The sequence below is a fragment of the Cygnus atratus genome, chromosome 6 (genome assembly GCF_013377495.2).
Source record: "Cygnus atratus isolate AKBS03 ecotype Queensland, Australia chromosome 6, CAtr_DNAZoo_HiC_assembly, whole genome shotgun sequence".
Classification (NCBI taxonomy): domain Eukaryota; kingdom Metazoa; phylum Chordata; class Aves; order Anseriformes; family Anatidae; genus Cygnus; species Cygnus atratus.
The window spans coordinates 12,641,626-12,667,522 of record NC_066367.1 but is presented as its reverse complement, the minus strand read 5'-3'; the positions used below and the strand labels follow the sequence as shown (position 1 = coordinate 12,667,522).

Genomic DNA, 25,897 nt, shown 5'->3' with positions numbered 1-25,897 from the left:
GATAATATGATGTTATAAGCTTCATCTGTGCATTTAATCAGATTGTTAACTGATCCTGTTTATAGAAGCAACAAGACAATTTTCAACCAAATTACATTTCAACTAAAAATCATTTAATTCAAGAAACCAGCAAAAACAGATCACCTGTTAAGACAGTTATGTTAAGCCCTCCCAAGAACAGAATACTCACTTGATTTCACTCAACTCAGCTGAAAATAAGCCTACCCTGCCACAGAAGGCCAGAGCCAAAGTGCTTTGCCACTGTGCATACAGCATGGACAAGACCGTCCTTTTCTGTAGTCATTTCTAGTCTTTGCAATTTCTTCTTAGATGTCCATCTCTTATAAACTGACACAATCAAGCATGTTCTCACTTTAAAATTTTCAATTAAAATGTTCATTCTATATTTGTGAAGTGATATGTTGTCTTCTTAAACTTGCATATATATTTAGATATTTATATACACAAATGCAATTTAAATTTCAACACAAGCATATACGTAGAACTTGAAACATCTTAAGGAGAAGGCCATCATTACTCCTATTTATGGTTGTTCTGTTTCTTTTTGCTACTTGAATGAGCAGCTTTTGTCCTACTGGCCCCCTAACAAATCAAGCTTCAGCCATCACCTTTGCACACTGGAATAAATACAATGAGTTCACTTACTTGAGACCAAAAAGCTCATTAAAGTATTATTTAACAGAACAGTTAAAAACCTTTTCTACACACAAGGAAAAAATAAATAAATAAAATGTGAAATGTAAATCTTTGCGTTTTCATATATGCAACCCCTCAAACACGTATTTTATGATTTTCTGTGATAAGCAATTCACATTTATGGTGTGCATTTTAAAAATATTTTCATTCTGTGTACTCACACGCACACGCTCACACAGAGTTAGGAACTCAGATCAATGAATTTGAGGATGTAAGCACCCAGTTAGCTAAGAAAATTTGAAGATACGGTCCTTGAAAGTAAGCCTGCTTTCGTAAGAATTCTTCTATATCATCAATATAGGGTACAACAAAATAAATATGGTATTCCCTATAAAGCTTAAAAAAGGTAACAGGATCCCTTATGTTTCATTGTATTAAAAAAAAAAAAACCAACACCCTGCCATTTACAGCTACTAAGTGAGGCTATAAGTACCATAATAGAGGTGTAATGTTTTAATACTAAGTAGTTTTAAGTGTATTAATTTATTTTTAAGCAAAAATAACTCTTCAAATACTGTCCTCGATTATTCCACAGTCGCTTTAAAAAAGTGAACTATAACCAAAAGCAAAATATTACAACCAAGAATTTAAGACTACATTTTAAGACTACATTTGATAGTAGTAACTGAGAAACCTTAAAGGGTATTACAGTAAGCCACACTAAGGTTCATTAAAATTGTAACTTATATGGATTATTTTCACATTACACCAGGCAAAGGTGACTACTGTGCAAGAAGAATTCAAAATAATTGGCCAATACTGAAGTGCATCCTTTTTATGTGGCTATTCTTAGGAATCTAAACTAATCCAATTGATTTCTTTGAAACACTTACATTGGGATAGTATTCCATCACCAATAAATACTCCATACGCCCGTCTGCAGTGAATCTCTCATCTCCCACAATGAAGCGGGCAATGTTGTCATGTTCCATCAGTGGAATCCTGTAAATGTTCCTCTCATTGACAAAGTTCTGACGATTAGCAAAAGAAAATACTTTCACAGCAACTGGGCGTTCATCTAGGGAGCCTTTATACACTGCTCCATATCGTCCCCGGCCAATCAACTGCAAAAAAATTACATAATTAGTTCACTAAGTAATAAACAAAGGCAAAATCAAAGTTTTAACTCTACAACAATTATATGCCAACCTTTATAATGAATTACACTGTAAAAATAGTGAATATTTTGTATTGAAAATCAGAATTAGAATACTGTCATAAAAGTTGTTTTGGAGCTGAAAACCCTAGCATAGGCCCACTTAGATCTATGTTACTATATTGATCTATAGTCTGAACACCTAATAAATAAATCATAAATAATCTACTCAGCAGCTTCATATGGGATATCAATAAAATCAATAAGCTTTATGCTGAAAAAGCTCTTTAATTAAACTTTTGACTACTAAACATTTATAGCTTTTATGTGATCAATTTTAATTAACTCCAGAGATCGCAGGCATTAAGCTACACATTTTAGGTTTAGGGTAGCTTTACAAGCCGTACATTTTAGGTTAATAATGACAATATATGCATTTGCAGTGCAAGATAGATACCAAAAGAAGTAAACAGGTTTTAACAGAAAGAAATAACCAATTCGCTGCTACCTGTGAATCTTTATTCTAGCCTCCACTGTTAGTCTTCACAGAAAAGCCTTTTCCATCTCCATGGCAACTGAAGAAAGATGTGATCTCTGCTCTAAATCAGAACACTGGACCACCCTCATGAAGAGTCCTAGTTTCTAAACCTCAAAACATTCTAACTACATAAGAATTTAAGAATCTATTGAATTCAAATCGTTTACAGGCACATCTAAATGTGAAACAAGCATCTTTTTACTTTTTAAAATGCTTACAAATGGAGTAGGAGGGGAAAGCAAAAGGGATTATAAAGTAATGATTTTAAAGATGATAAAATTATCTAACAGGAAAGTTTTCTAAACTAAAGTATCATTTAACAGGCAGGACTTTCCGTTCTTCAGACCTCCCTAGGCAGAGTCCTCAATGTGGATTGCAAAGTGACAGTAAATCGCCTCAAGGTACAAATACAGAATATATTCTACCCACAGAGACACAAGAGGCAAACAAAGGTGAAGAGAGTTTGTCCTGCAACACCCTATGGCTGGAGGTGAGGTGGCAACTCCTGGGATTTGAGAAAAAGGACAGAAGATCCTGTAGATCTCTCCATCAACAAAATTGCTGCTTTTTCCAAGACTGTATATCAATATAAGTAATTTCATCTGAGGCTTTGCCACACTTCTACAATATGTACCTTTGTACTCTTGTAAACTCTACCTCAAGTACTTTTTGTTGGCAGAGGGCACCCAAATTTCTTTGCAAGTTAGTCTGCTTTCCCTGTTTGCCCAGAGCACACCACAGTGAGGACTACATGTCTGCAGCCTGCATCTGTAGCTGTAATTTCTAATGGGCAACAAGAAAAAAAGCATCACTCGATTTCTTTCAGTCATTCTATTGATTTATTTTTAGCTAAAAAGCTTTTAAAAATTCCATGCAAGTTCTACCACGTATAACAATTGAAAGCATAAAATTCTGCAGGTTTCTGGTGATACATCTAACACCAAGCTCAGTGGAAAGTTCTGATTGGCCTCTAGTTGCCATGGAAATACAGAGTACCTCACTGTGAATAATGACAATACGTAAGAGAACTACTATTGAAATATATGGCCCTATCTGCAGTCAGTTCTGTGCCCCAATAGTGTTACCAAAGCTTTGCAAATTACTACTGTAGGATATTGTACTTAAAACAGTGTCAAGCAAAAAGAAGGATTTTTGATGCAATGCTGAAATACAGCACATTCCAACTCCCCTTGCATCCGTTACCTTCCACTGTTTAATACTTTTTTAAGGTAGAATGTGTTGTAGCTAATACCAACAATATTGCTACCAAAGCCAGGCAAAACATAATTGCTGTAACTTTCTATTTCTTGATTTTAAACTGTGATTTAGAAGAAAAGATTACAGAAGTACACTGAAACATTTATTGCTGTAACTATACGTGAGAAGTGGTATGACCACAAGTCTTTCACTGAATAAAAATGAAGATTAAGAAACAAGTTGAACATGTACCTCCAATAACTTTAGATTGTCCAGATCCAAAGAGGGCTCTGATGCTGCTGCCTCCATCATGTTCATACTGTGCAAACCTTGTTTACGGTCTCCTGTATGGAAAGGGGTGGGAAGGGAATCAAGCAGTTTGAGGATGGGTTTGGGTTTTTTTGGCCATATTACAAGCAAAAGTAAAACTTACCTGGGACTTGGTAGAAACACATAATGTGGACATAACAAATAAGAAGGAATCCTCTAAACTTTTCAGAGTCAGTAAGATCAGTAGTGAAGGTGCTGATAACTACAGACATAAGGCTACCTGCTACACACGTTTTGATAATTGAATGTCATTGGCAGTAAGTGTAAAGCATGTTTACAGCTTCACTTAAGCTGTCTATGTTGAGTAGAGGATTTGTTGAGGAAAAATGAGCCTCAAAATGCCAACTTAGAGAAATTATTATAAATCTCTCTGAACTGTTATGAAAGGGATATCATAAAATGTCAAAGAGGAGAAAGAAGCATTACATACAAACATGTAATAGGGACTGGGAGAGAAGACAAAACAAATAAAATTTTGAGAAACAGTCAAAAGAACAATATAAAAAAATAGGATCATCAAACACTACCTGCAAGCATTCTGTATCCAAAGAACAGAGCAGCAATCAAAACAGCTAGTACAGAGACAGATGCAAGGGCAATAACTATCGTCTCATCTCGATGAAAAGAATGAGAAGAATCTGAAAGAAAACACAATGAAAACTCTTTAATTGTAAATTTGAAAAAGTCAGGGCTATAAAACATGTAATTGTTATTACAGCAATGAGAAAAAAAATTGTACTCTGGTTTGTAGGATCTTGTACTAAACTACTTTTCCTCCTAAAATCTATGGGAGCTGATCAGCTCAAACACAGCTGAATGCACATTCATTTGCAGCTTTCCCCAATCTTTCATTGCCAACACGCAGAAAAAGGCAACAAAACCCAAAAGCAAGTCTTCTTTTTGTCTAGATAAGTTCAGAACAGCCATTCAAAGCCAAACTGATACAGTCTTGCTTTGCTATCAGTGTCTTAATCAAGTTTCCTGATTTGAATCAGGCTTGTAACCTTAACCCCACACCCGAATGAAAGTCTATAAAAGTAAAGATAGAGTTAGAGTTAGAGTTAGAGTTAAAGTTAGAGTAAAGTTAGAGTAAGAGTAAAGCTAGAGTAAAGCTAGAGCTAGAGTTAGAGCAACATTGGATTAACACTGGAGTAACGTTAGAGCAACACTGATGTAACACTGGAGTAACGTTGGAGCAAAGGTAGAGTTAGAGTAAAGGTAGGGTTAGAGTAAAAAAGGTAAAAGAGCTGAAGTTAGAAATAAAGTTACAATAAAGTTAAAGTTAGAGTAAAGTTAGAGTAAGAGTAAATGTAGAGTAAAGGTAGAGCTAAAGGTAGAGTTAGAGTAAAGGTAGAGAAAAGGTAAAGGTAGAGCTAGAGTTAGAGCTAGAGCTAGAGTTAGAGCTAGAGTAATGTTGGAGTAACATTAGAGCAACATTGGAGTAACGTTGGAGCAACATTGGAGCAAATATAGAGTTAGAGTAAAGGTAGGGTTAGAGTAAAGGTAGAGTAAAGTTAAAGTTAGAGTTAGAGTTAGAGTAAAGTTAGAGTTAAAATTAAAGTTAGAATTAGAGTGAAGTTAGAGTTGGAATAAAGTTAGAGTTCAAGTTGGAAAAAGAGTAAAGGTAGAGTTAGAGATAAAGTTAGAGATAAAGTAAAGTTAGAATAAAGTTAAAGTTAGAATAAAGTTAGAGTAAAGTTAAAGTTAGAGTAAATGTAAAAGTAGAGTAAAGGTAGGGTTAGAGTAAAGGTAAAGATTGAGTTTGAGTAAAATTAGAGTAAAGTTAAAGTAAAGGTAGAGTAGTTAGAATAAAGCTAGAGTAAAGGTAGAGCTAGAGTTAGAGCTAGAGTGAAGTAAGAGTTAGAGTAACGTTGGAGTAACATTGGAGCAACGTTGGGGCAACATTGGCGTAATGCTGGAGTAACGTTGGAGCAATGTTGGGGCAAAGGTAGAGTTAGAGTAAAGGTAGGGTTTGAGTAAAGGTAGAGTAAAGGTGAAGTTAGAGTTGAAGTTAGAGTAAGACTAAATGTAGAGCAAATGTAGAGTTAAAGGTAGAGTTAGAGTAAAGCTAGAGTAAATGCAGAGTAAAGGTAGAGTTAGAGTAAAGGTAGAGTAAAGGTAGAGCTAGAGTTAGAGCTACAGTTAGAGCTAGAGTGAAGTTAGAGTGAAGTTAGAGTAACAGAGCAACATTGGAGTAATGTTGGAGCAACGGTAGAGTTAGAGTAAAGGTAGAGTAAAGGTAAAGTTAGAGTTGAAGTTAGAGATAAAGTTAAAGTTAGAAGAAAGTTATAGTAAGAGTAAATGTAGAGTAAATGTAAAGGTAGAGTTAAAGGTAGAGTTAAAGGTAGAGTTAAAGGTAGAGTTGGAGTAAGGTTGGAGTAAGGTTGGAGTAAGAGTAAAGGTAGAGTTAAAGTTAGAGATAAAGGAAAGTTAGAGTAAAGTTAGAGTAAAGTTAAATTTAGAGTAAATGTAAAGGTAGAGTAAAGGTAGGGTTAGAGTAAAGGTAAAGGTAGAGTTAGAGTAAAGTTAAAGTTAGAGTAGAGTTAAAGATAGAGTAAAGCTAAAGTTAGAGCTAGAGTGAGAGCTAGAGTGAGAGCAACGTTGGAGTAATGTTGGAGTAACATTAGGGCAACACTGGCATAACGCTGGAGTAACATTGGAGCAACGTTGGAGAAAAGGTAGAGTTAGAGTAAAGGTAGGGTTAGAGTAAAGGTAGAGTAAATGTAAAGTTAAGAGTTGAAGTTAGAGATAAAGTTAAAGTTAGAAGAAAGTTAAAGTTAGAGTAAGAGCACAGGTAAAGGTAAAGGTAGAGTAAAGGTAGAGTTAGAGTTAAAGTTAGATTTAAGGTAGAGTAAGAGTAAAGGTAGAGTAAAGGTAAAGGTAGAGTAAAGGCAGAGTAAAGGTAGCACCTGGGGGTGCACCCTCAGCACACCTGGGGGACAATGCAGTCATTGGTCCCAGCCAACATGGGTTCATGAGGGGTAGGTCCTGCCTAACAAATTTGATTTCCTTTTATGATAAGATCACCCACCTAGTTGACCCAAGGGAAACCAGCTGACGTGATCTTTTTGGACTTCAGCAAGGCTTTTGACACGGTTTCCCATAGGATCCTACTGGACAAAATGTCCAGCATACAACTTAACAAAACCATCATACGATGGGTGAGCAATTGGCTGACGAGCAGGGCTCAAAGGGTTGTGGTTAATGGGGCCACATCTGGCTGGCGGATGGTCACCAGTGGGGTCCCCCAAGGCTCCATTTTAGGGCCAGTCCTCTTCAATACCTTTATAAATGATTTGGATGTAGGACTAGAAGGTGTACTGAGCAAATTTGCCGACGACACCAAACTTGGAGGAGTCGTGGACTGATGAGGGTGGAAAGGCCTTGCAGAGAGATCTGGACAGATTGGAGAACTGGGCGGTCACCAACCACATGAAGTTTAACAAGAGCAAGTGCCGGGTCCTGCACCTGGGACAGGGCAACCCTGGCTATACATACAGACTAGGGGACGAGACGCTGGAGAGCAGCCCCACAGGGAGGGATCTGGGGGCTGTGGTTGACAACAAGTTGAATATGAGCCAGCAGTGCGCCCTGGCAGCCAGGAGGGCCAACCATATCCTGGGGTGCATCAAGCACGGCATTGCTAGTCGGTCGAGGGAAGGGATTATCCCGCTCTACTCTGCGCTGGTGCGGCCTCACCTCGAGTACTGTGTGCAGTTCTGGGCACCACAGTACAAGGGCATTAAACTGTTGGAGAGTGTCCAGATGAGGGCGACAAAGATGGTGAAGGGCCTAGAGGGGAAGACGTATGAGGAGCAGCTGAGGGCACTGGGCCTGTTCAGCCTGGAGAAGAGGAGGCTGAGGGGCGACCTCATCGCAGTCTACAACTTCCTCGTGAAGGGGAGTGGAGAGGCAGGTGACCAATTCACTGTAAACACCAGTGATAGGACCCGCAGGAACGGTGTTAAGCTGAGGCGGGGGAAGTTTAGGCTGGACATCAGGAAGAGGTTCTTCACCGAGAGGGTGGTTGCACAGTGGAACAGGCTCCCCAGGGACGTAGTCGCTGCACCAAGCCTGTCTGAATTTAAGAAGCGATTGGACTGTGCATTTAGTCACATGGTCTAAACTTTGGGCAGACCTGTGTGGTGCCAGGAGTTGGACTAGATGATCCTTATGGGTCCCTTCCAACTTGAAATATTCTATGATTCTATGATTGAAGGAAGAGATAGAGTAAAGTTAGAGTAAAGGTAGAGTTAGAGTAAAGGTAGAGTTAGAGTAAAGGTAGAGTAAAGGTAGAGTTAAAGGTAGAGTTAAAGGTAGAGTTAAAGGTAGAGTTAAAGGTAGAGTTAAAGGTAGAGTAAGAGTAAAGGTAAAGTTAGGGTTAAAGCTAGAGTAAAGGTAGAGTAAAGCTAGAGTTAGAATTCGGGTTGGAGTTCCGGTTGGAGTAAGAGTAAAGGTAGAGTTAGAGATAAAGTTAGAGATAAAGTAAAGTTAAAGTTAGAATATAAAGTTAGAATAAAGTTAAAGTTAGAGTAAATGTAGAGTAAAGGTAGGGGTAGAGTAAAAGTAAAGGTAGTAGAGTAAAGTTAGAGTAAAGTTAGAGTAAAGTTAGAGTAAGAATATAAAGTTAGAATAAAGTTAAAGTTAGAGTAAAGGTAGAGTAAAGGTAGGGGTAGAGTAAAAGTAAAGGTAGTAGAGTAAAGGTAGTAGAGTAAAGGTAGTAGAGTAGAGGTAGTAGAGTAAAGGTGTTAGAGTAAAGGTGTTAGAGTAAAGGTGTTAGAGTAAAGGTGTTAGAGTAAAGGTGTTAGAGTAAAGTTAAAGTTAGAGTAAAGTTAAAGTTAGAGTAAAGTTAAAGTTAGAGTAAAGTTAAAGTTAGAGTTAGAATATAAAGTTAGAATAAAGTTAAAGTTAGAGTAAATGTAGAGTAAAGGTAGGGGTAGAGTAAAAGTAAAGGTAGTAGAGTAAAGGTAGTAGAGTAAAGGTAGTAGAGTAAAGGTAGTAAAGGTAGTAGAGTAAAGGTGTTAGAGTAAAGTTAAAGTTAGAGTAAAGTTAGAGTAAAGTTAGAGTAAAGTTAGAGTAAAGTTAGAGTAAAGTTAGAGTAAGAACATAAAGTTAGAATAAAGTTAAAGTTAGAGTAAATGTAGAGTAAAGGTAGGGGTAGAGTAAAAGTAAAGGTGTTGTTAGAGTAAAGGTGTTAGAGTAAAGGTGTTAGAGTAAAGGTGTTAGAGTAAAGGTGTTAGAGTAAAGTTAAAGTTAGAGTAAAGTTAAAGTTAGAGTAAAGTTAAAGTTAGAGTAAAGTTAAAGTTAGAGTAAAGTTAGAGTAAAGTTAGAGTAAAGTTAGAGTAAAGTTAGAGTTAGAGTAAAGTTAGAGTAAAGTTAGAGTAAAGTTAGAGTAAAGTTAGAGTAAAGTTAGAGTTAGAATATAAAGTTAGAATAAAGTTAAAGTTAGAGTAAATGTAGAGTAAAGGTAGGGGTAGAGTAAAAGTAAAGGTAGTAGAGTAAAGTTAGAATAAAGTTAAAGTTAGAGTAAAGTTAGAGTAAAGTTAGAGTAAAGTTAGAGTAAAGTTAGAGTAAAGTTAGAGTAAAGTTAGAGTAAAGTTAGAGTAAAGTTAGAGTAAAGTTAGAGTAAAGTTAGAGTAAAGTTAGAGTAAAGTTAGAGTAAAGTTAGAGTAAAGTTAGAGTAAAGTTAGAGTAAAGTTAGAGTTAGAATATAAAGTTAGAATAAAGTTAAAGTTATAGTAAATGTAGAGTAAAGGTAGGGTTAGAGTAAAAGGTAGTTAGAGTTAGAGTTAGAGGTATAGTGTTGTGGTTTAGCCCGGCTGGCAGCCAAACACCACACAGCCGTTCGCTCACCCTCCCCCCTCCCTCTCCGGGATGGGGGAGAGAAACGGGAAAGTGAAGCCTGTGAGTTGAGATAAAGACAGTTTATTAAGACAGGAAAAATAATAACAATAATAATAATAATAATAATAGTAGTATTGATAGTAATAATGTGTACGACACAAGTGATGCACAATGCAATTGCTCACCACCCGTTGACCGATGCCCAGCCTATCCCCGAGCAGCCGCCCCCCCACCCCGGCTAGCCACCCCTATATATTGTTCAGCATGACGTCAGATGGTATGGAATACCCCTTTGGCCAGTTTGGGTCAGCTGTCCTGGGTCTGTCCCCTCCCAGCTCCTGCTGCACCCCCAGCCTGCTCGCTGGCAGGACAGAGCGAGAAGCTGAAAAGTCCTTGGCTTGGTGTAAGCACTGCTCTACAACAATTAAAACATCAGCATGTTATCAGCGCTCTTCTCATCCTAATCCAAAACATAGCACCCTGCCAGCTACTAGGAGGAAAATTAACTCTGTCCTACCTGAAACCAGGACATAGTAGAGTTAGAGTAGAGTTAGAGTAGAGTTAGAGTAGAGTTAGAGTAGAGTTAGAGTAGAGTTAGAGTAGAGTTAGAGTAGAGTTAGAGTAGAGTTAGAGTAGAGTTAGAGTAGAGTTTAAAGTTAAATTTGGTAATAATGCTGCAATGTGATGAATATGTTTCCTATTTGTATTTCAAAATTTATTTTTTTTTAAATTGTGTCAGTGCTTGGATCATTTTTAATATGATTCTCTTTACTTAATTCACAAAGACAGACAAACTGTAGAATGTCAGACAACCTGAAACAACAATGGAAAACTGAAAATTAAATAGTTTCACTGAGTTGGGTTTTTTTTTTAATCAAATATGATTTTTGCCAAAATGTTTTTTTTTTTTTGTTCTTGTTGGGGAAGTGGGGGGGGGTGTTCATGAAAAAAATCATTAGTGTCTTAAATGGTTAGCCTGGTGCTATTCCCCCTGAGACCCCAGTCTTGCTTCTTTCAGGCATATAAAAATTCAGCCACTTTAGTATAGAAATTCATTACTGCAGATTGAATCACTGGAATGTGGCATTAACAAGACTTGGCTTTAAAGCCAAGTTTGGGAACTATGTTTAAACTTGTCTTATATATTGCTAAAAGTACTCCTTAAAAGACTGTAATGAGACCTAGATATTCTAAATCCACGAAATATATAATGATACAAGGCTTAAACATTGGGTAAATTTTTAGATGAGACTGAATTAAAATTTATCCCAGTCTACACTAGCTGAATAAACAGACAAATTCATTCTGCTTGAACCGCTTTTAAGAGAAATTAAACATGATTCGTTTATTCAAATTCCCAGTGTGGACAGACATCAGAGAAACAGATAAGAAGAGAAAACAAGTTTAAAAGGCATCACCTTCTATTCTTATGAAACTGTAATGGTAAGTGGAAATACTAAAAAGCTGGTTAAAAAAAACAAACAGGGAGTTTCAGATTTGAAAAGCACCTGAAAAATTACCCATCAAAAATAACACACACTTCATATCTGATAAATCCTTTAAATAAGAGAGAGTTCATGGTAATCATGACACCATCAAATTTAAAGTTGTTCTGTCAAAAGAAATGCCATCACTATCAGTTTTGGTAAAATAGAGTTTCACTAGGAAAATAAACTATTGCCACAGAGCACTATACTGTGCAATAATAGTTGGGACTTCTGTTGTGTGGAGATTAAAAAGTAAAAGTTAGAATTGTTATCTAAATTGTGAATTCAAAGTATGTACATTTATAGACATTATATATATATATTTTAAAAGCACAACATCATAAAGGGACCTTATGTTATAACAAAGCAGTATGAAATACTATTACAGTGTAAGAAGATGAATAATTGCTGGCATGGAAATTCTAATTTTGACTTTTCTATTTTTTTGTGAATGGAATAGCTTAATCATAATTTATATTTTCTTGGCTTATCTTTATATCTATATGTTACATATATATATATATGTATGTATATATATATAAATATATATATATTTGTGTCAGATAGGCCTTTGATGCCTAGCACCATCTCAGCATTAAGAAAATGTAGGTTTTGAGGGGCTGAGCTTTTTGCTGTAACATCAGCTGTATTTTGCTTGACCACACAATTAGTGTGTAGCCATTCACAACCTTCCCATTGCTATACATACAGTAACCATTTCCATAATTCTTTGCCAAATGTTATTTAATGCCCAAGCCTGATTGCTCTAGTATAGCTATTCTTACATCCAAAGGGTTAGCAACACATCTCTGTCCACTCTGGTGTCATTCTGTCACCTTTCTCCCTTCTGGAACAGGATTTTGCTGTTCCTCTGCTCCTGGCATGGCCCAGGGCAAGGGCATCCTGAGCTGCACTGGTTACTCAGCAGGTCTGTCCATACTGGCACACTTGCTTTCTCCTGTTAGAAGTGTGTGAACAGTTGCATTATGCAGGCCTGACAGCTACCAAAAAAAAAAAAAATCCCAAATAAAGTTTTGTGGAGATTAGCAGTAGAGAAACACAGATAAAAAGGATCATTGCATTCTCATTCCTTGATGGACCCAAGAGGCTTTTAATCTGTAGTGGTATCTGTGCATCCACCAAATATCTGCAAAGAACTTTCCTGGCATCCAACAGATAAAAAATATATATAAGCAGACTTGCTTCTTAACAAATCTTAAACTGGCTTATCTCGACCCATTGCAATCATTTTAAAACAATGTTGTCAACTGTTCCAATAGTCCAAGTCATTCCTACAGTATGAATTACCATCATCACACTGTTGAGCAACTTTTATAAATAGATACTAATTTCTTAATAAGGGTAACTGAACATTTCAATAGAGTGGTAAAACGCATCTCAAGTTAACATGGATGGGTAAACCACTGCTTATGATTTCCCATCATTTATCAGCAAGGACTATTTTACTGCCTGATATTTACTTATATATATATATATATATATATATATATATATATATATATGGGAACTGACTTTAAAGATGTATAACTACTGTTCAGCAATCTGATTTGATCTTTTGGGATCATCATCAATATTTGTGTATTTCTTCAGTGGCAAATACGAACAGAAGAAACTACATAAACTGTGTGACACTACCTTGAAATCTCAAACTGGATTTCAGACTTTCACTATATTTCACAAATTTCAGACTGGGACTTCAGATTTTCACTATATAGCATGAAAAAGCAACAGCATAAACTCATAGAAAGACATGCTGAGAGGATTAGCTGCAGTCTGTAGGAAAAGTAGTGATTAAAGAGTTCATTACTGAGCCAAATTCTAGCGACACTTGTACACAAAAGGTATCAGCAAAGTTTCCTCAAGTTCATGTTACTGTAACTGAAAGGAGGTTAGCCCATTTGTTTCTTTCACTCTGAGTTTTTAATTATTTTTTTTTTCTGTAGAGATAAAGAAAAAAAAACACTTTACTTCAGCTTCCCAATGTAAAACAGATTTAGTTGAAACATAAAAGCAAAATCAACAAAAGCTGTTACAAGGCCCAAAACACCCTAAGAGCCCACCTGTTAGCCTGTTTGGGTGGGAAAGAGAGAACAGTGCTCCCAGAGCTACTGACTCTTCCAGCAGCCGGTTAAAGAAATGAGGTATAACCAATGCCCACGCCATTTAGAAGACATCCAGCACATGCACACTTCTGTATTGAAGCCGCTAATTTCTACCACTAATTCAGACATAATATTCTTCTTAAGTCCACCAACTCCATCATAAAGGAATATCACAACAAATATCAAGAGGAAAGACAGGGAGAAGGAGAGGGAGAAAGAGAAGCCACAACTCATTAAAATAGAGATGACCTCCTCCTGGCTGGGGAGCAGCTGGTAACCTGCAAAGCACGGCTCCCAGCAGCGTGCTGACCTCGTCATCAGTACTGAGCTTGTTTTCCTGTTCCAAAACCCAAGTACAACAGACGCTATGTAGGAAGATAATTTCGTCAAAGGCACACACAAATAACTGAGAATGCATTTCAGAGCAAACTGTGCGGGCTAACATTTATAGTACTTGGTTAGAAGCAGGTCATCTGGCTGAACCTGGCCCTGCACTTCTGTTGCTCCCTACAGGCACTTTTACCACAGTAGGCATTTCTCTTTCTCCTCTAAGGCATCTCTGCCATAATAGTTGCCAAACACTTTCACAGTATCTTTGGTAATTTTTTTAAAATTAAGCTTCCATATTGCCACCTGCAAATTTTTCTACTGCTGTTTTCTTAGCTTTCCTCAGAAATGAGGCAGAAAGAAAAATGCTGATGGTGCTAATGACATCATGAAAATCATATTTTTCCTTCAAATTAACTTGCCACTAGAAACATAAGTTTGTAATATTAATTCACACAGAACTATTCCAATGTTTCTATGCTTGAAGAAGCTTCTTTTATTTCTCTGTAATATAATTTTCAAAAATAAAAGTCTTTTGCATACTTCCTATTTCCGTATTGAAAAAATTAACATTTATCCTATTACCATGGAACATTTTGAGAAATCAAAGGTAACCGGTTCAAAAATAGGTAATGATGGCCAATGGCAAAAGAGCCTGTAAACATTACAGAACTCTTCCCTAGGAGCCAGAAAGAGGATGCAGGACTCCAGTATCTTCCCTTTCCATCAGCAAACACTGTGAAACCTTCAGACAATTCCTCCCTTAAGGCCCTCGCCCACACTGCATCTTCCCTCCAGATAAAGCATCAGCTCCCCACCGCTATCTACGTTCATGTTAGTTCAAGTGCCAAAGTCCATGCTGTGAAGGTAAAACATTCCAGCCAGGCAGATGGACCGGTGGGAACCCACACAGAATTTTCACATTTTCCACTTCACTATGCATCAGACTGTTGCCTGTAATACTATTATTAAAATTGCAAGGTATAGAGTGGGAAATCAGAAGCAGAAAAGGATAGTATCCTGCTTATAGCAAGTAAAAACTGTCTTGAAACCTCTTCTCTACCGCTATGCAAAGCTGCTTCAGCATGACAGCTGAAGAGCTCACTGTTTTGTCACTGCCTGCAAGGTGTTCATCCTCTGGACACCAAACCTGGGACGCTGAAGAGATCGCTGTTATGATAAGCAATCAAGAAAGCTATGAGAACAGACAGAGAGCATTAGCAATGTTCAAAAACTAGGAATCCCATGGGGAAATATTTGATTGTGTAATTAAAGGCTGTATCACAACACAAACACACAGGAGGGGATGGTCTTAGAACTAGGAAAGCAATTATATTGTTTCCTTATCTTTTAAACATTTGAATATGAAACCTTAGCCTTTTAAATGTCTCAGTGTTAAAGAGATACACACACTCTATATGCATGTATATATATATACCTATATACACACACACACACATGTATAAATATGTAATATGAAAACAATCCTGAATATCTGCAGACATTTGTATTCTAAAAACAGTATTTTGGAAGTAAGTGGCGGCCACATATTAAAGGACATTTGCACATAACATAAATTTACACCAGAGCCCTGTATTGCTATTAAAGCTTTTCATTCCATTTTTAAAAATTATCTGCCTACTTTTCAAGTAAATGACTCGCAGCTGTGCATCTGTCACACAGTAGTAAATAATTCTAGAAAATGTGTGTGTGTTGAAGTTTAGATAAGTATTGTGTAACAACATGTTAGAAAATCACTACAATTATTCTATAAAATGAAAACCAGTTTTTAAAAATTTACCTATGTTCCCACAGAATTTCTGGTATCAACATGCTGCAGAAGCCAAGTAGTCTTAAAGTTGGCAAATACACAAAAAAAATATTTAAATTGCCATACCACCAAGTAACTAATAATGATAGTCTCCAACAAATAAAGAGAATACCATCCTTTAACCTTCACAGCACAACAGTAACATCTGATTCTTCAAAACAACTACAGCTGTATGGACTCTGATCAAAGTCAGTAAAATTACACAGGGACTCAAAGATCTGCCCATACAGATCACTTTAAAAAGAAGCAGAGTCTTAACGCCATCCTACAACTATTTCTTTGATGTGACAGATTCAATATGTTCATTGCCAACCTGTTACAGAAGTTGCTTTTCTATTACGGAATCTTAATGATATCGAGGATGAGATCAGAAGCACGAGGGAAACTTTACATTTAAATCATAAACGCCATGCAAGATGGAAGGATGAAGCATGTGGGCAATATGGCCTTCAGCTGCAGATGACTGCAAATATGCTGTGCAAAGTGGAAAAGGTACTTAGCAAGTATAATTAATTCTACTTGCTTTTAAAGTCACGTTTCTTCTTACAGTGGTTATGTACAACTTCCATGACAGCAAGGTCTCAGTCCCTTGAAAAAATATACAATTATCAATGCTTCAAATATCAAGGTAATCCATAGATTACAATTTTATTATATTTGCTGCCTGGTTAATAACAACATGGTGAGTATGATTTATTTTCCAGTTTCTTCATTAAAAAGTGGGGAGGGGTATATTTACTTAAATGATTTTTCTTTTTTTTCCTTTAAATACTTTGAGGCTCCTTACAAAACATCTGTGCACAATATACAAACAACAATCTGTTTATCTACTCTGTCTACACACAGCTTATATCAAACATGTCCTATGACTCTTCCACATAGTGTAAAATAACTGCTTGGCACTTGCTGTATTCCAGCTGTTCATGCCAGGCAAACCAGAACACTTAGCTGATTCTTTTCTTCCGTCCACTTTTTTTGGATGGCATTCTGTATTTCTTTACAACCAATTGACCACTACTTCATTCCTGATCCATCGTCCTGAAACATGAGAGCTCAGTCTTCAGCATGCTAGAGGAAGTGACAAGAATGTCTCCAATATAAACAATATAACAAAAATTACTCAAATTATTTTAAATGAATCTTAAATTCAATTATCTCAGGATAGAAATTGTGAAAGAAGAGAATTAAGTAGAGAGCTTGTAAGAAAGAAACATACATTAACACTCTTTCAAATATCACAGGCATAGGTAGTTTTTTATACATTAAAACAAGAATCCCAATCACACAGCCTTCTACGCTGATCTAACTAAATGCATTTAAATCCACATCTTTAGCTCAGCTGGTACTACAAGGCTGGAATAGCTTAAAGTTATTCTCTACAAACCTCTACGATGAACTCCAGCAGGAGCTATTTCTACCTTTCCATAAAAACCTATGGACAGCTGAGAATAGTGAAAGGAAAGAAAGTACCATTTCCTGAACTTTTTTCCCCAAAAACTTTTGCCATTCACCTAAACTTTTACACGTGCACTCTTTAAAACCACCACTATCTTAATTCTGTTTTAGGAACATGTACATTTGAAGCGAGCACTTGGCAAGTTATTAATAAAATTAAAATCCATGTCAAAATAACGTAATAACATGAGACAATGTAAAATGTAAACATCTGATACCAATCAATGTGACCACCATCAATACTCAAACAAAAGTTCAGGTAAGGAACACTATTTGACATCCATTTTTTGCAAGCATCTGAATACACAATAAGTGAGGTTAGCAAGGAAACTTCTGTGGAATAGAATCGAGCATGCAGAGCTGGCACAGATGAAAAGCACAATGGGAACAGTATTTTTTGTGAGAGATGATGCGACATTCCTTAATAAAACAACCCTGCCAAGCAGTAAACCTAAGGCAATTTTGTTTCATAACTTGAAATGGATGTTTTTTCCCTTGACTTGAGAGAAAATCCTTGGTTTCTATTCCACTGAAAAGCTTAGGTGGAGCAGAAAGTTTGCACTATTTCCACTCATCCCTGTATTTGAAAACAAAAACAAAAAACATGAAAGCAGTCACCAATATTTTTCTCCTTTGCATTTAGAATCACCCTATTTGATTGATTTTATATTTCTATACAAAATCATACATATATATTGTTATGAAGTGCCCTTTATGACATCTTACCACGATTTTCTCCATATCTGCAAGGTTAACAGTTTTATCCCTTTTTCCCAGATGAACAGAATCTCACGTTATCTCAGACACATGGAACTTGGGCTCTAACAGCACCATATTCCCAAAAGACCTGCAGGAACATCCCGACCTGGTAACAATGCATGACAGATCCCCCTCTGCTGCTCAGAGAATGCCTGAAAACAGAAACTTTACAGCCCAAACTGTATTTTTTTTCCACAGCGTGCTCCAGAAGAATCCTGGTACAGCTAGAAGTTGGGCAGATCTGTGTTTGAAAACCTGCTGTCAGAAACTACAAGTTGGATTTGAGCTCTCTGGGCTTTTTCTTGAAGAGGGCTCCCTCTGTCCCTGTGTCCGAGCAGTCGGAGAGGTGGAAACCCTTCCCGAGCCTCTGTCCTTCTCCAGGGAACAACTGTTAGCAAGCACCTGAGCTGGATCCAGGCTTCGTGCATTAGATTCACCTTTTTCGTTTGTTTTGAAAACTGAAGGCTGCACTGATACATGAAATTTAAAAATGAAGCTTGTGTGGTAATTTATTTGGCAGAGAAGTGGGTTATGCAATCCCTAACGGCTCTTCCTTTGATGACTAGATACAGAGACGTGAATTAGCAGCCTGTCATATTTCTGGAGAAATAACTCCTGAGTAGATAAAAACCCAACCCAACTTCTCTTTCTGCCTTTTATTCTGTGATTTCAGGCATTTTCAGTGTCATTTCTAACACTACTGAATAGCCCCTTAGAATAACGATGTATATAAAATTAACAGCAATTCAAAGCCAAAACCAAATTTAGATTATATCTTACTGAAGTTCCCTAGACATAGCTAAACATTTAGTTACCTCAGAGAGAAAAAGAAATACCTGGCTTCTTTAAGCAAACTGCACTTGAGTAGACCTGAGCTTTGCTTTCATGCTTAACTGAAAGTACTTGTACACTCAACCACAAACCAGGAACATCTTCCATATCAAAATAAAATAGCCAGGAATTATTATTATTTTTTAACAGAAAGGATGAAAAAACATTTACATTATCCCCTTATATTGATCTTGGACCCACAGGTCTTCCTCCTTATTACACCAAATGGTAACACCAGCTTTAACGTAATGGCACTTGTCCAGTGTCTGCAATAGCACTGGAACAAAAAAAATCCATGTGCTGCCACAGAGAAAAACGAGTACTTCATAAAGTCTCTTTAAAGTTATTTTAAGTTATTTCAAATCCAGCTGGCTCAATAGCTAAATATTTCATATTCATAATATTCCCAGACATATTGCTACACTAAAAATATAGCACAAAAATGACATCAAAACACTGAGATGCCTTTTTTCATATGGGCATGCAAACAAAACCCCAGAAATTCCTTATTAAAAAAATGGCAGCTGTGAGCTGGTGTGCCTGTACGTCTCCTCTCTGCGCTAGCTGTGGGGCTCAGGACCACCATCCGTGACTTGGTGGAGCTCCCCTCGCTCCTGTAATGCCCCGCTCGCCCCTTGCCAATAACTCCTCAGTGGGAAGGCAGAGCCAAGGCCTGGCAGCACGGCGGCTGGGCCTGTACAAGCAGGCGCTTCCTACGTGCACATCAGACAGGCAGCCGCTGTCTGCCGTGCTGGAGCCTCGGATGTTGCTGTTTACAGAGCATGGAGCCAGGCCGTGGCCGAGGCTGGAGGCGTGCTGTCTGCTTCCGCGCGACGCTTGCCTTTGTCTGGGGCTGCTGCGGAGAAGGCAAAGCTGTGCTGCTGCTTTCCCAGCCTTCTCCTGCTCTGCTTAGGGAAAGGTAATACAGAGCTAGTGTCCTGCTAATAAGGCCGGACAACTCTGACGTTAAAAAAAAATCAGGATTTTTTTCCCCCCCTCTATTAGACTTAGCTATACGCATAAAAAATAAAGTGATTTATCAGACATGACTGTATGGTGTGCTTATTCCAAAATCATTACCTGAACTGTGCAACAAAATCTTGATTAGAGCACAATTCTAGGCAACTAATCTATTCACATTTTTTAAAAAATCGATACAAAAAAGAGATGGTGAGAATGAGTTTCTGATAAAACCTTTCATGACACTTCTGGTTTCTGCCCTGGTATTTCAGACTTCATGTCCCAAATCAGATTAATGCTGTAATCCTCAGCTGTAATCCTTAGGTTTAGCAAATATTTTAGTACTAAAATTTTGCTCTTCGGACTTAACCAATAACATTTTTTCTGCACTTTCAATACAACTCAGTATAGTATTTCATTCTTGTATGTACATGGTTTTGCAATTTTAGATTTGAAAGTAGGTTCTACAAAGCTGCGAGTTAAACCTGTCTGCCATTTTAGTAAAGCTCATGGTTACTAGAGACTGTGTTTGCCTGGCTAATGCCAATTCAAACAACACATTGTATTCCAAAAAGTATGCATCTGCTCCAGCTTCTCCTATCATTACTTAAAAGGACAAAGTCTAACATGAAAGTGCATGCCTCATTTTCCCCTTAATAGTCACTCATACACCCCTGTTTTTCCCAATTATCTTCTGTACATGGCCATACAATTTCTAACTTTTACCAGATTTCTTTTTAAGGGCTTTAAGAAGTTTTTTTCTTAATATTAAGATGATAACTATTACTGTTCCTCTCCCCTAATGTACTAGCTCATCGGGGAAACATGGCGTAAGATAAAAACATTAGAAGGAATTGAAAGACGAAGCAGAAACGCAGAAGACGGGGCCTGCCAAAAATGCCCCTCCTTCCTTGTTCCAGGATCCCCAAGAAATGCAGCGAATGGTATCTTTCCTTCCTTTACTTGAGACCTAGGCACTCATGCTCAGTCAGCATCAGTGTATCTTAGTCTCTCTCTCACACTCCCATTCCCCGTTCTGCTCCCATCCAGCTCACCATCACCTCAGAAGCCACTTGCTCCCCCTTGGCCACCATCACCTGTGAGCACAGGAGGCCAGCAGAGCAGCCGAACCTCTCTTGCCTCCTGCTGAAAGACATCTCCTCCCCGGCTGAGAAACTTTCGTAAGGGTTATTTTCCTCCATCCTTACACCCTTGCTTAAAATGGAGATTCAGCCAGCTTCTGGGCAGGAGGAATCTCCTTTTCTCAGATACTTCACAGATATGAGATGTAACTATTTGGGAACATCCTCAAGTAGAAGGAAATTAAGAGAAGAACAGCAAAGGATGAGGAAATGCAGCAAGCACAACAAAGCATGTCAGAAGGAGAAAGAAGCATATCCAACACTCGGCAGGGCAGAAGCTGAAATGGTTGGAAAGATGTGGTAAGGAGAAAGGCTTTCACCTCAGAGGACTCTATCAAGATCAATAGCTTCCACTGATACATAGCTTCTGTTTCCAAGGTATCAGCTGAAGTAACCTTCTTCACATAAATAACTACAGCTTGTGTGAGGGCACACAGGTGCATATGTTATATACATATGAATGCATTTTCCCCCCTCAAGGAAAGAAGTATTTTCCAGAACTGGAAACATAAAGAGAAACATGGGTTCTATTTCTGGCTCTGATACTGAATAACCTGATCTTAGGTAGGTTACTTTTTTTTTTTTTGTGCTTTAGTTTAGCTGGTTATATAATGTGAAAAACAATACCTTCCCTAACTTCAAAGGTTATTCTGATTATTTTAAAATAAGAAGATGAAAAAGGCAATAATGATAAATAGTAATCCTTAGTTTGCAGTTATGCAAAATTCTTCTACAGATCTAAGTACTTGATTTCAGATGAAATACAGACATTGTTTGATGTTCATTTCTCGCAGCTTAAGTGCCAGCTCAAGCATCATCCCTTGCCTCCTACTCCCAGGTGCTTGTTCCACCCCAGCAGTGCCCTGAGAGCCGCACAGTACAACTGCGGTTATGTTGAGCAGTGAACTGGGTGAGAAAGCCAACAGGGAGACCATGGCATGGAAAGTGGAAGATCTTGAAAACAACACCCCTGCCAAAACAAATACACATCAATCAAGTACGAAGGCTGGTATCAAAGCTATCAATTTGTGTTACACCATCGGTGTATGAGAAATACAGCTGACTTCACTTGTATAACATGTTCTGTCTGCCCTACAGTAACAAACTTGTTTCAAACCAGGAATAAATATTTCAACACAAATTCAAATAGGTAATGTGCAGACATTTCATAATCCTATGGAACCAATTTGTTAACAGTGTTGGAATCTGGGTGATTTCTAGATTAACTTCAGAGATTGAATAAAATACTTTTGCATACTGAACTACAGTTTCTGTAACTCTTATATTTTAAACATTTTTCAATGTAATTAAAAGAATTCTTAAATCAGCCCCTAAATTTGTTACAGCCCTGAGTAATGATTTTAACTGTGTTAATAACATCATACAGTTAAACTGTAAGACTGAGGTTGATATCTTCACAAGGCATATTTACACAAATGCCTGCTTAAAAAAATTAGAAATAAGAATAGTAAAGACAACCTCTTTAAAATTGATAGAACCTTGCTTTGTATTCAATCTGACTTACTCAAATCCTGAATGTACCATGAAATCCTGTTAAACGAACGGCAAAAAACTCAATTCCCACTAAATGAATAGAAACCTTTTTTTGTCAAACAACTCCTTCCTGACAGGTGTTCCTGCTTTAACACATCACAAAATACAAACAGTCATAGCCAAGGTTTTCATATGGCTCATCTGGTTCCCAACTGAACACCATCAAAGCATTTTTAGATTTCAGCAAAGCCGCTATTAAAAATAGGCAAGTTTCATACAGATTTGTTTGGTTGCCTAAGATTAAGACACTCCCCAGTCACTTGTCTTCTAATTTTTTCCCCCACTTTCATTTAAAAAAAATTGTGTTTTTTTTTTTTTTTTTCTCACGCTAGTCTTAAAAAAAAAAAAAACAGATTTAGGAAAAAGCAGTTCTAACAGTTCTACAAATTCCATTAATGAGGATCGACTGCCATTTGAAAGGGAAGACTCCGATAAATTTTGTACTTTCTGCCTGCACTATGGGTTTTTGTTTGTTTGCTTTTTGCTTTTTTGTTCGTTTTGTTTTGTTTGCTTATCCCTTCTAACAATTTGCAGGTAAGCACATCAGTTAAGCCACTGGCCTGGTACAATCCCATTACTGTTTTAAACATGAGTTCTGTTTTCTTATCTATCCTTTCAAAAAGGAAATCCAAGTGTTCCATGATTTCTATAACACTTATGAGACATTTTTATTTTTTTTTTCTTTTCTAAATGTCCCTTTGATTTAAGATTTCAAATCCATGAAAGGTCTGCAAGGAGCCCAGTCCACTGCAACAGCATAGCTAGTTGTCAAGAACTTGCACATTTCCCTAAATAACAAAAACATAGCTAAATTTCAGCTGTAAGTAGATATTCAAGCTTCAAAAGGCATTTATACTATTGACATAACACGTAACAGTGATTACAAATACGTTAACACAGGGAACAAATTCATGGCATGCTTCCGGCATCACTGTGTTACTGAACGTGCTTTAGGTCCTGCTTGAGTAGAAACTGTAAATTACTAAATAAAGCAAATACTTGAATTCTTATACAGACTGCTAAAAAAAAAATCTCCAAATTTAGCAGTTTATGCTCACTTCCCAGTCACTCATAAGTTAGCTAGCAACAGTCTGCAGGCATAAAATGAACACATCTTTGCTGAACACGTAGATGAAGTATGACCTCAGCATGCTAATTAAATGTTTAGTTCTGCAATCCCTAATGCCATAGGAAACTTCTATTCCATAGCAAACATAACGTGTGACCACACAGCTGGATTCTCACTGAATGCAGGACTGTGCTCGCTCGTGTTCCCTGCTCAGGGTAGCCTGCTAGAGATTATAACACCATACACTAGTCCAATGTTGGACCAAATTCAGCAGAGGGGGAGACACTATTCAGCCAGATATCTTAGTGCCTTAGTTCATTTGTTCTATTTTGGAAAGATACGTGAAATTAAGGATTTGCAACTTACTAATGGGAAAAAATCATAAAATTTAAACATTATAGTCTTCATAATAGATATTTAACACCCTGAATCTATTATAACTGTCTCCCCACAGCAGAGAACTTGATGTCTTCTTTTAAAAAAAAAATTAATAAATTAACCTATCTGTATAAAAATAGCAAATGTCTGAGCTATATAGCTGAGATCTCAAATTAGCTTAAAAACGTCTCGATGCACACTCTCCCACCGCCATCACACACCAACTGTTCTCTATTTTGTACTGGATATAAGAAGTCTCCTATTTCCAAAGCTGAGCATGTCTTTCACAGCACTCTCTCACAGAGTGTGCCTGTACAAGCACTCTTTGCAAGAGCTGCAAGGCCTGTGGACAGCATCCCTCCCAGAGCTCCTGGCACCGTCAGGAGATGCGTAACGCTTTTGGCTTACAGTGTGTATTTATTTCACCCACACACATTTTTAGTTTGCACCAAAGATGCTATGAATGGCTCTGCAACTGGGAGTGTCCAGTGTAGGTGTGTGCAGTGCTCCGCACACCCAAACCTACGTGTGGTGGTGGATGCTTCCCAGAGCCATCTTCACTCCTGACAAGCGTGCAATTGATCTGCTCAAAGCGTTCATTAACGCAGGGAAGCTCGAGTTACTCTGCAGGATCATTAAAAAAACTTTTTCAAATAACAGTTTAAATATTTCTATACGTTCATCTAACACTGACTGCTGGTGTTTTTCCATGCTTTATTTCACAATAAGTTTTCACCAAGTTTTCTCTGCTTTCTCCTCAAGGAGACAGCAATGTCTGGACGTGCATTCAGATGAAGAACATTGCTACATGTAATTCACTGTGGCTCACTTAACATCATCCATTTTGCCTTACTCACTGCAATCAATTATACTCTCAGAGAAGAGAAATCGGGGAAAAAAAGAATAGCATTTAGAATAAAACCAATTTGTATGTTCTGCAGTTTAGAAAACTACCTTTCAGGAAGTGATGTTTTCGTGAATGTATTGGGGTACTTCCCCACCCCCTGTTGTTCTTTGATTTTTATTGTTGTGTCTGTGTGTTCGTGCGCATTTTTAAGCAGCAAAACTTCCTATGGCAAAGGGACACATATATATATAAACCGTACTTGTGTTTTATAACATTTATACTAATTTTCTGGGGTTTAAAACACTATTTCTAAAAATAGAAGTTAATAGAGTTAATGCTTTAATGTGAGAAACAGAACTATGAACAAGCAACAACAATCTTAGTGGCTCCACTCAGACTGTCTGTCTGGCTAGAGCACACATCAGTCATGTATTCCTCAGATAGACACATCCAGCTTGTGAACAGATTGATAGACATGGCGCTGAACCATCACTCTATGGTACATGGGAATACTTTGGTTCTGCATAAGAAAGAATCAAACAGCACTCTAATTTCCTGTTCCAAGTGTTACTAAAGTGAAAAGTGCTTTTATACAGGCTGCAAGGATAACTTATCCTTGCTCTGAGTATATATAATTTTGAAGTCAATATGAGTGTCTGGAACAAGGAACTTTTTGCTGGCCTAGAAAAATATTTACAGGCTTGCAGGCAGCTTCTAAATGAGCCTCATGCCACCAGCCTAAAGGAAAGCAAAATCCAGGCCAAAGCTGAAAGCTGTCTAATGTTATCCATAGATAATTAAGAAACTTTTATGAAATAATTGGCCTAGCACCAAGAAGCATACACACAATGTTTAGTAGGATTAAAATTACAAATAATTGCATAAAACTGTTGTACTGAAACACTGAATCCACCTCACTGAAACTTTTAAAAGTACTTAAAAGAATTGGAAAAACATTTCAGTTCAGTCTTGATACAACTTTGTATCGGATATCTTAGGAAAAGAAATCCTATTCCTCAGGCCTCTCTGACAAATCTCTCATTCTAACCTAAAACAAGAAAAAAAGCTAAGGCAATAGTAAGTCTTTACAGTTTCCTCTTTCAATTGCTTTACTTGCCCCTCAGGAACAGAATTTCTAACTTCTCTCCCTAGACTTATCTGTGCAACAAATGCTCTTCCACGACTCAATCTGGTGTGGAAGCATACTACTCAAGTTAACTGAAATAAACCAGAACTTGTGTAAGTTAGATTTTAAGACTAATGAATATATCGATTTATTTTAAATTATCAAATGTGTTAGTTAGAGGATAAATATCTTAATATCCCAAAAGAAAACACAGATGATCAAAATAGGCTTCTGAGAAAGAAACGTATGAATTTTCTACCTATATCTGATTACAAGCAACGTTTAG

At 37.3% G+C, this 25,897-nt stretch overlaps 1 protein-coding gene and 1 long non-coding RNA gene across 3 annotated transcripts in view; one reads left to right on the top strand and one right to left on the bottom strand.

Moving 5' to 3' along the window:
• The window catches only part of BMPR2 (bone morphogenetic protein receptor type 2), a 111,204-nt gene that overhangs the window by 21,989 nt on the left and 63,318 nt on the right, over positions 1-25,897 (bottom strand). The window contains exons 4-6 of the mRNA XM_035570812.1: positions 4,406-4,516; positions 3,801-3,892; positions 1,551-1,781 (exon numbers count right to left, since the gene is read on the bottom strand). Of these exons, the coding sequence (XP_035426705.1) occupies positions 1,551-1,781; positions 3,801-3,892; positions 4,406-4,516 (434 nt within the window). The remainder of the gene's footprint in view (positions 1-1,550; positions 1,782-3,800; positions 3,893-4,405; positions 4,517-25,897) is intronic.
• On the top strand, positions 5,580-9,018 carry LOC126913343 (uncharacterized). 2 transcript variants are annotated; one of them, XR_007708464.1, is made up of 3 exons: positions 5,580-5,593; positions 8,545-8,625; positions 8,853-9,018. It is a non-coding gene; the product is annotated as an uncharacterized LOC126913343 (long non-coding RNA). The 2 variants fall into 2 exon arrangements; XR_007708463.1 differs by lacking the exon at positions 5,580-5,593 and adding an exon at positions 8,403-8,416.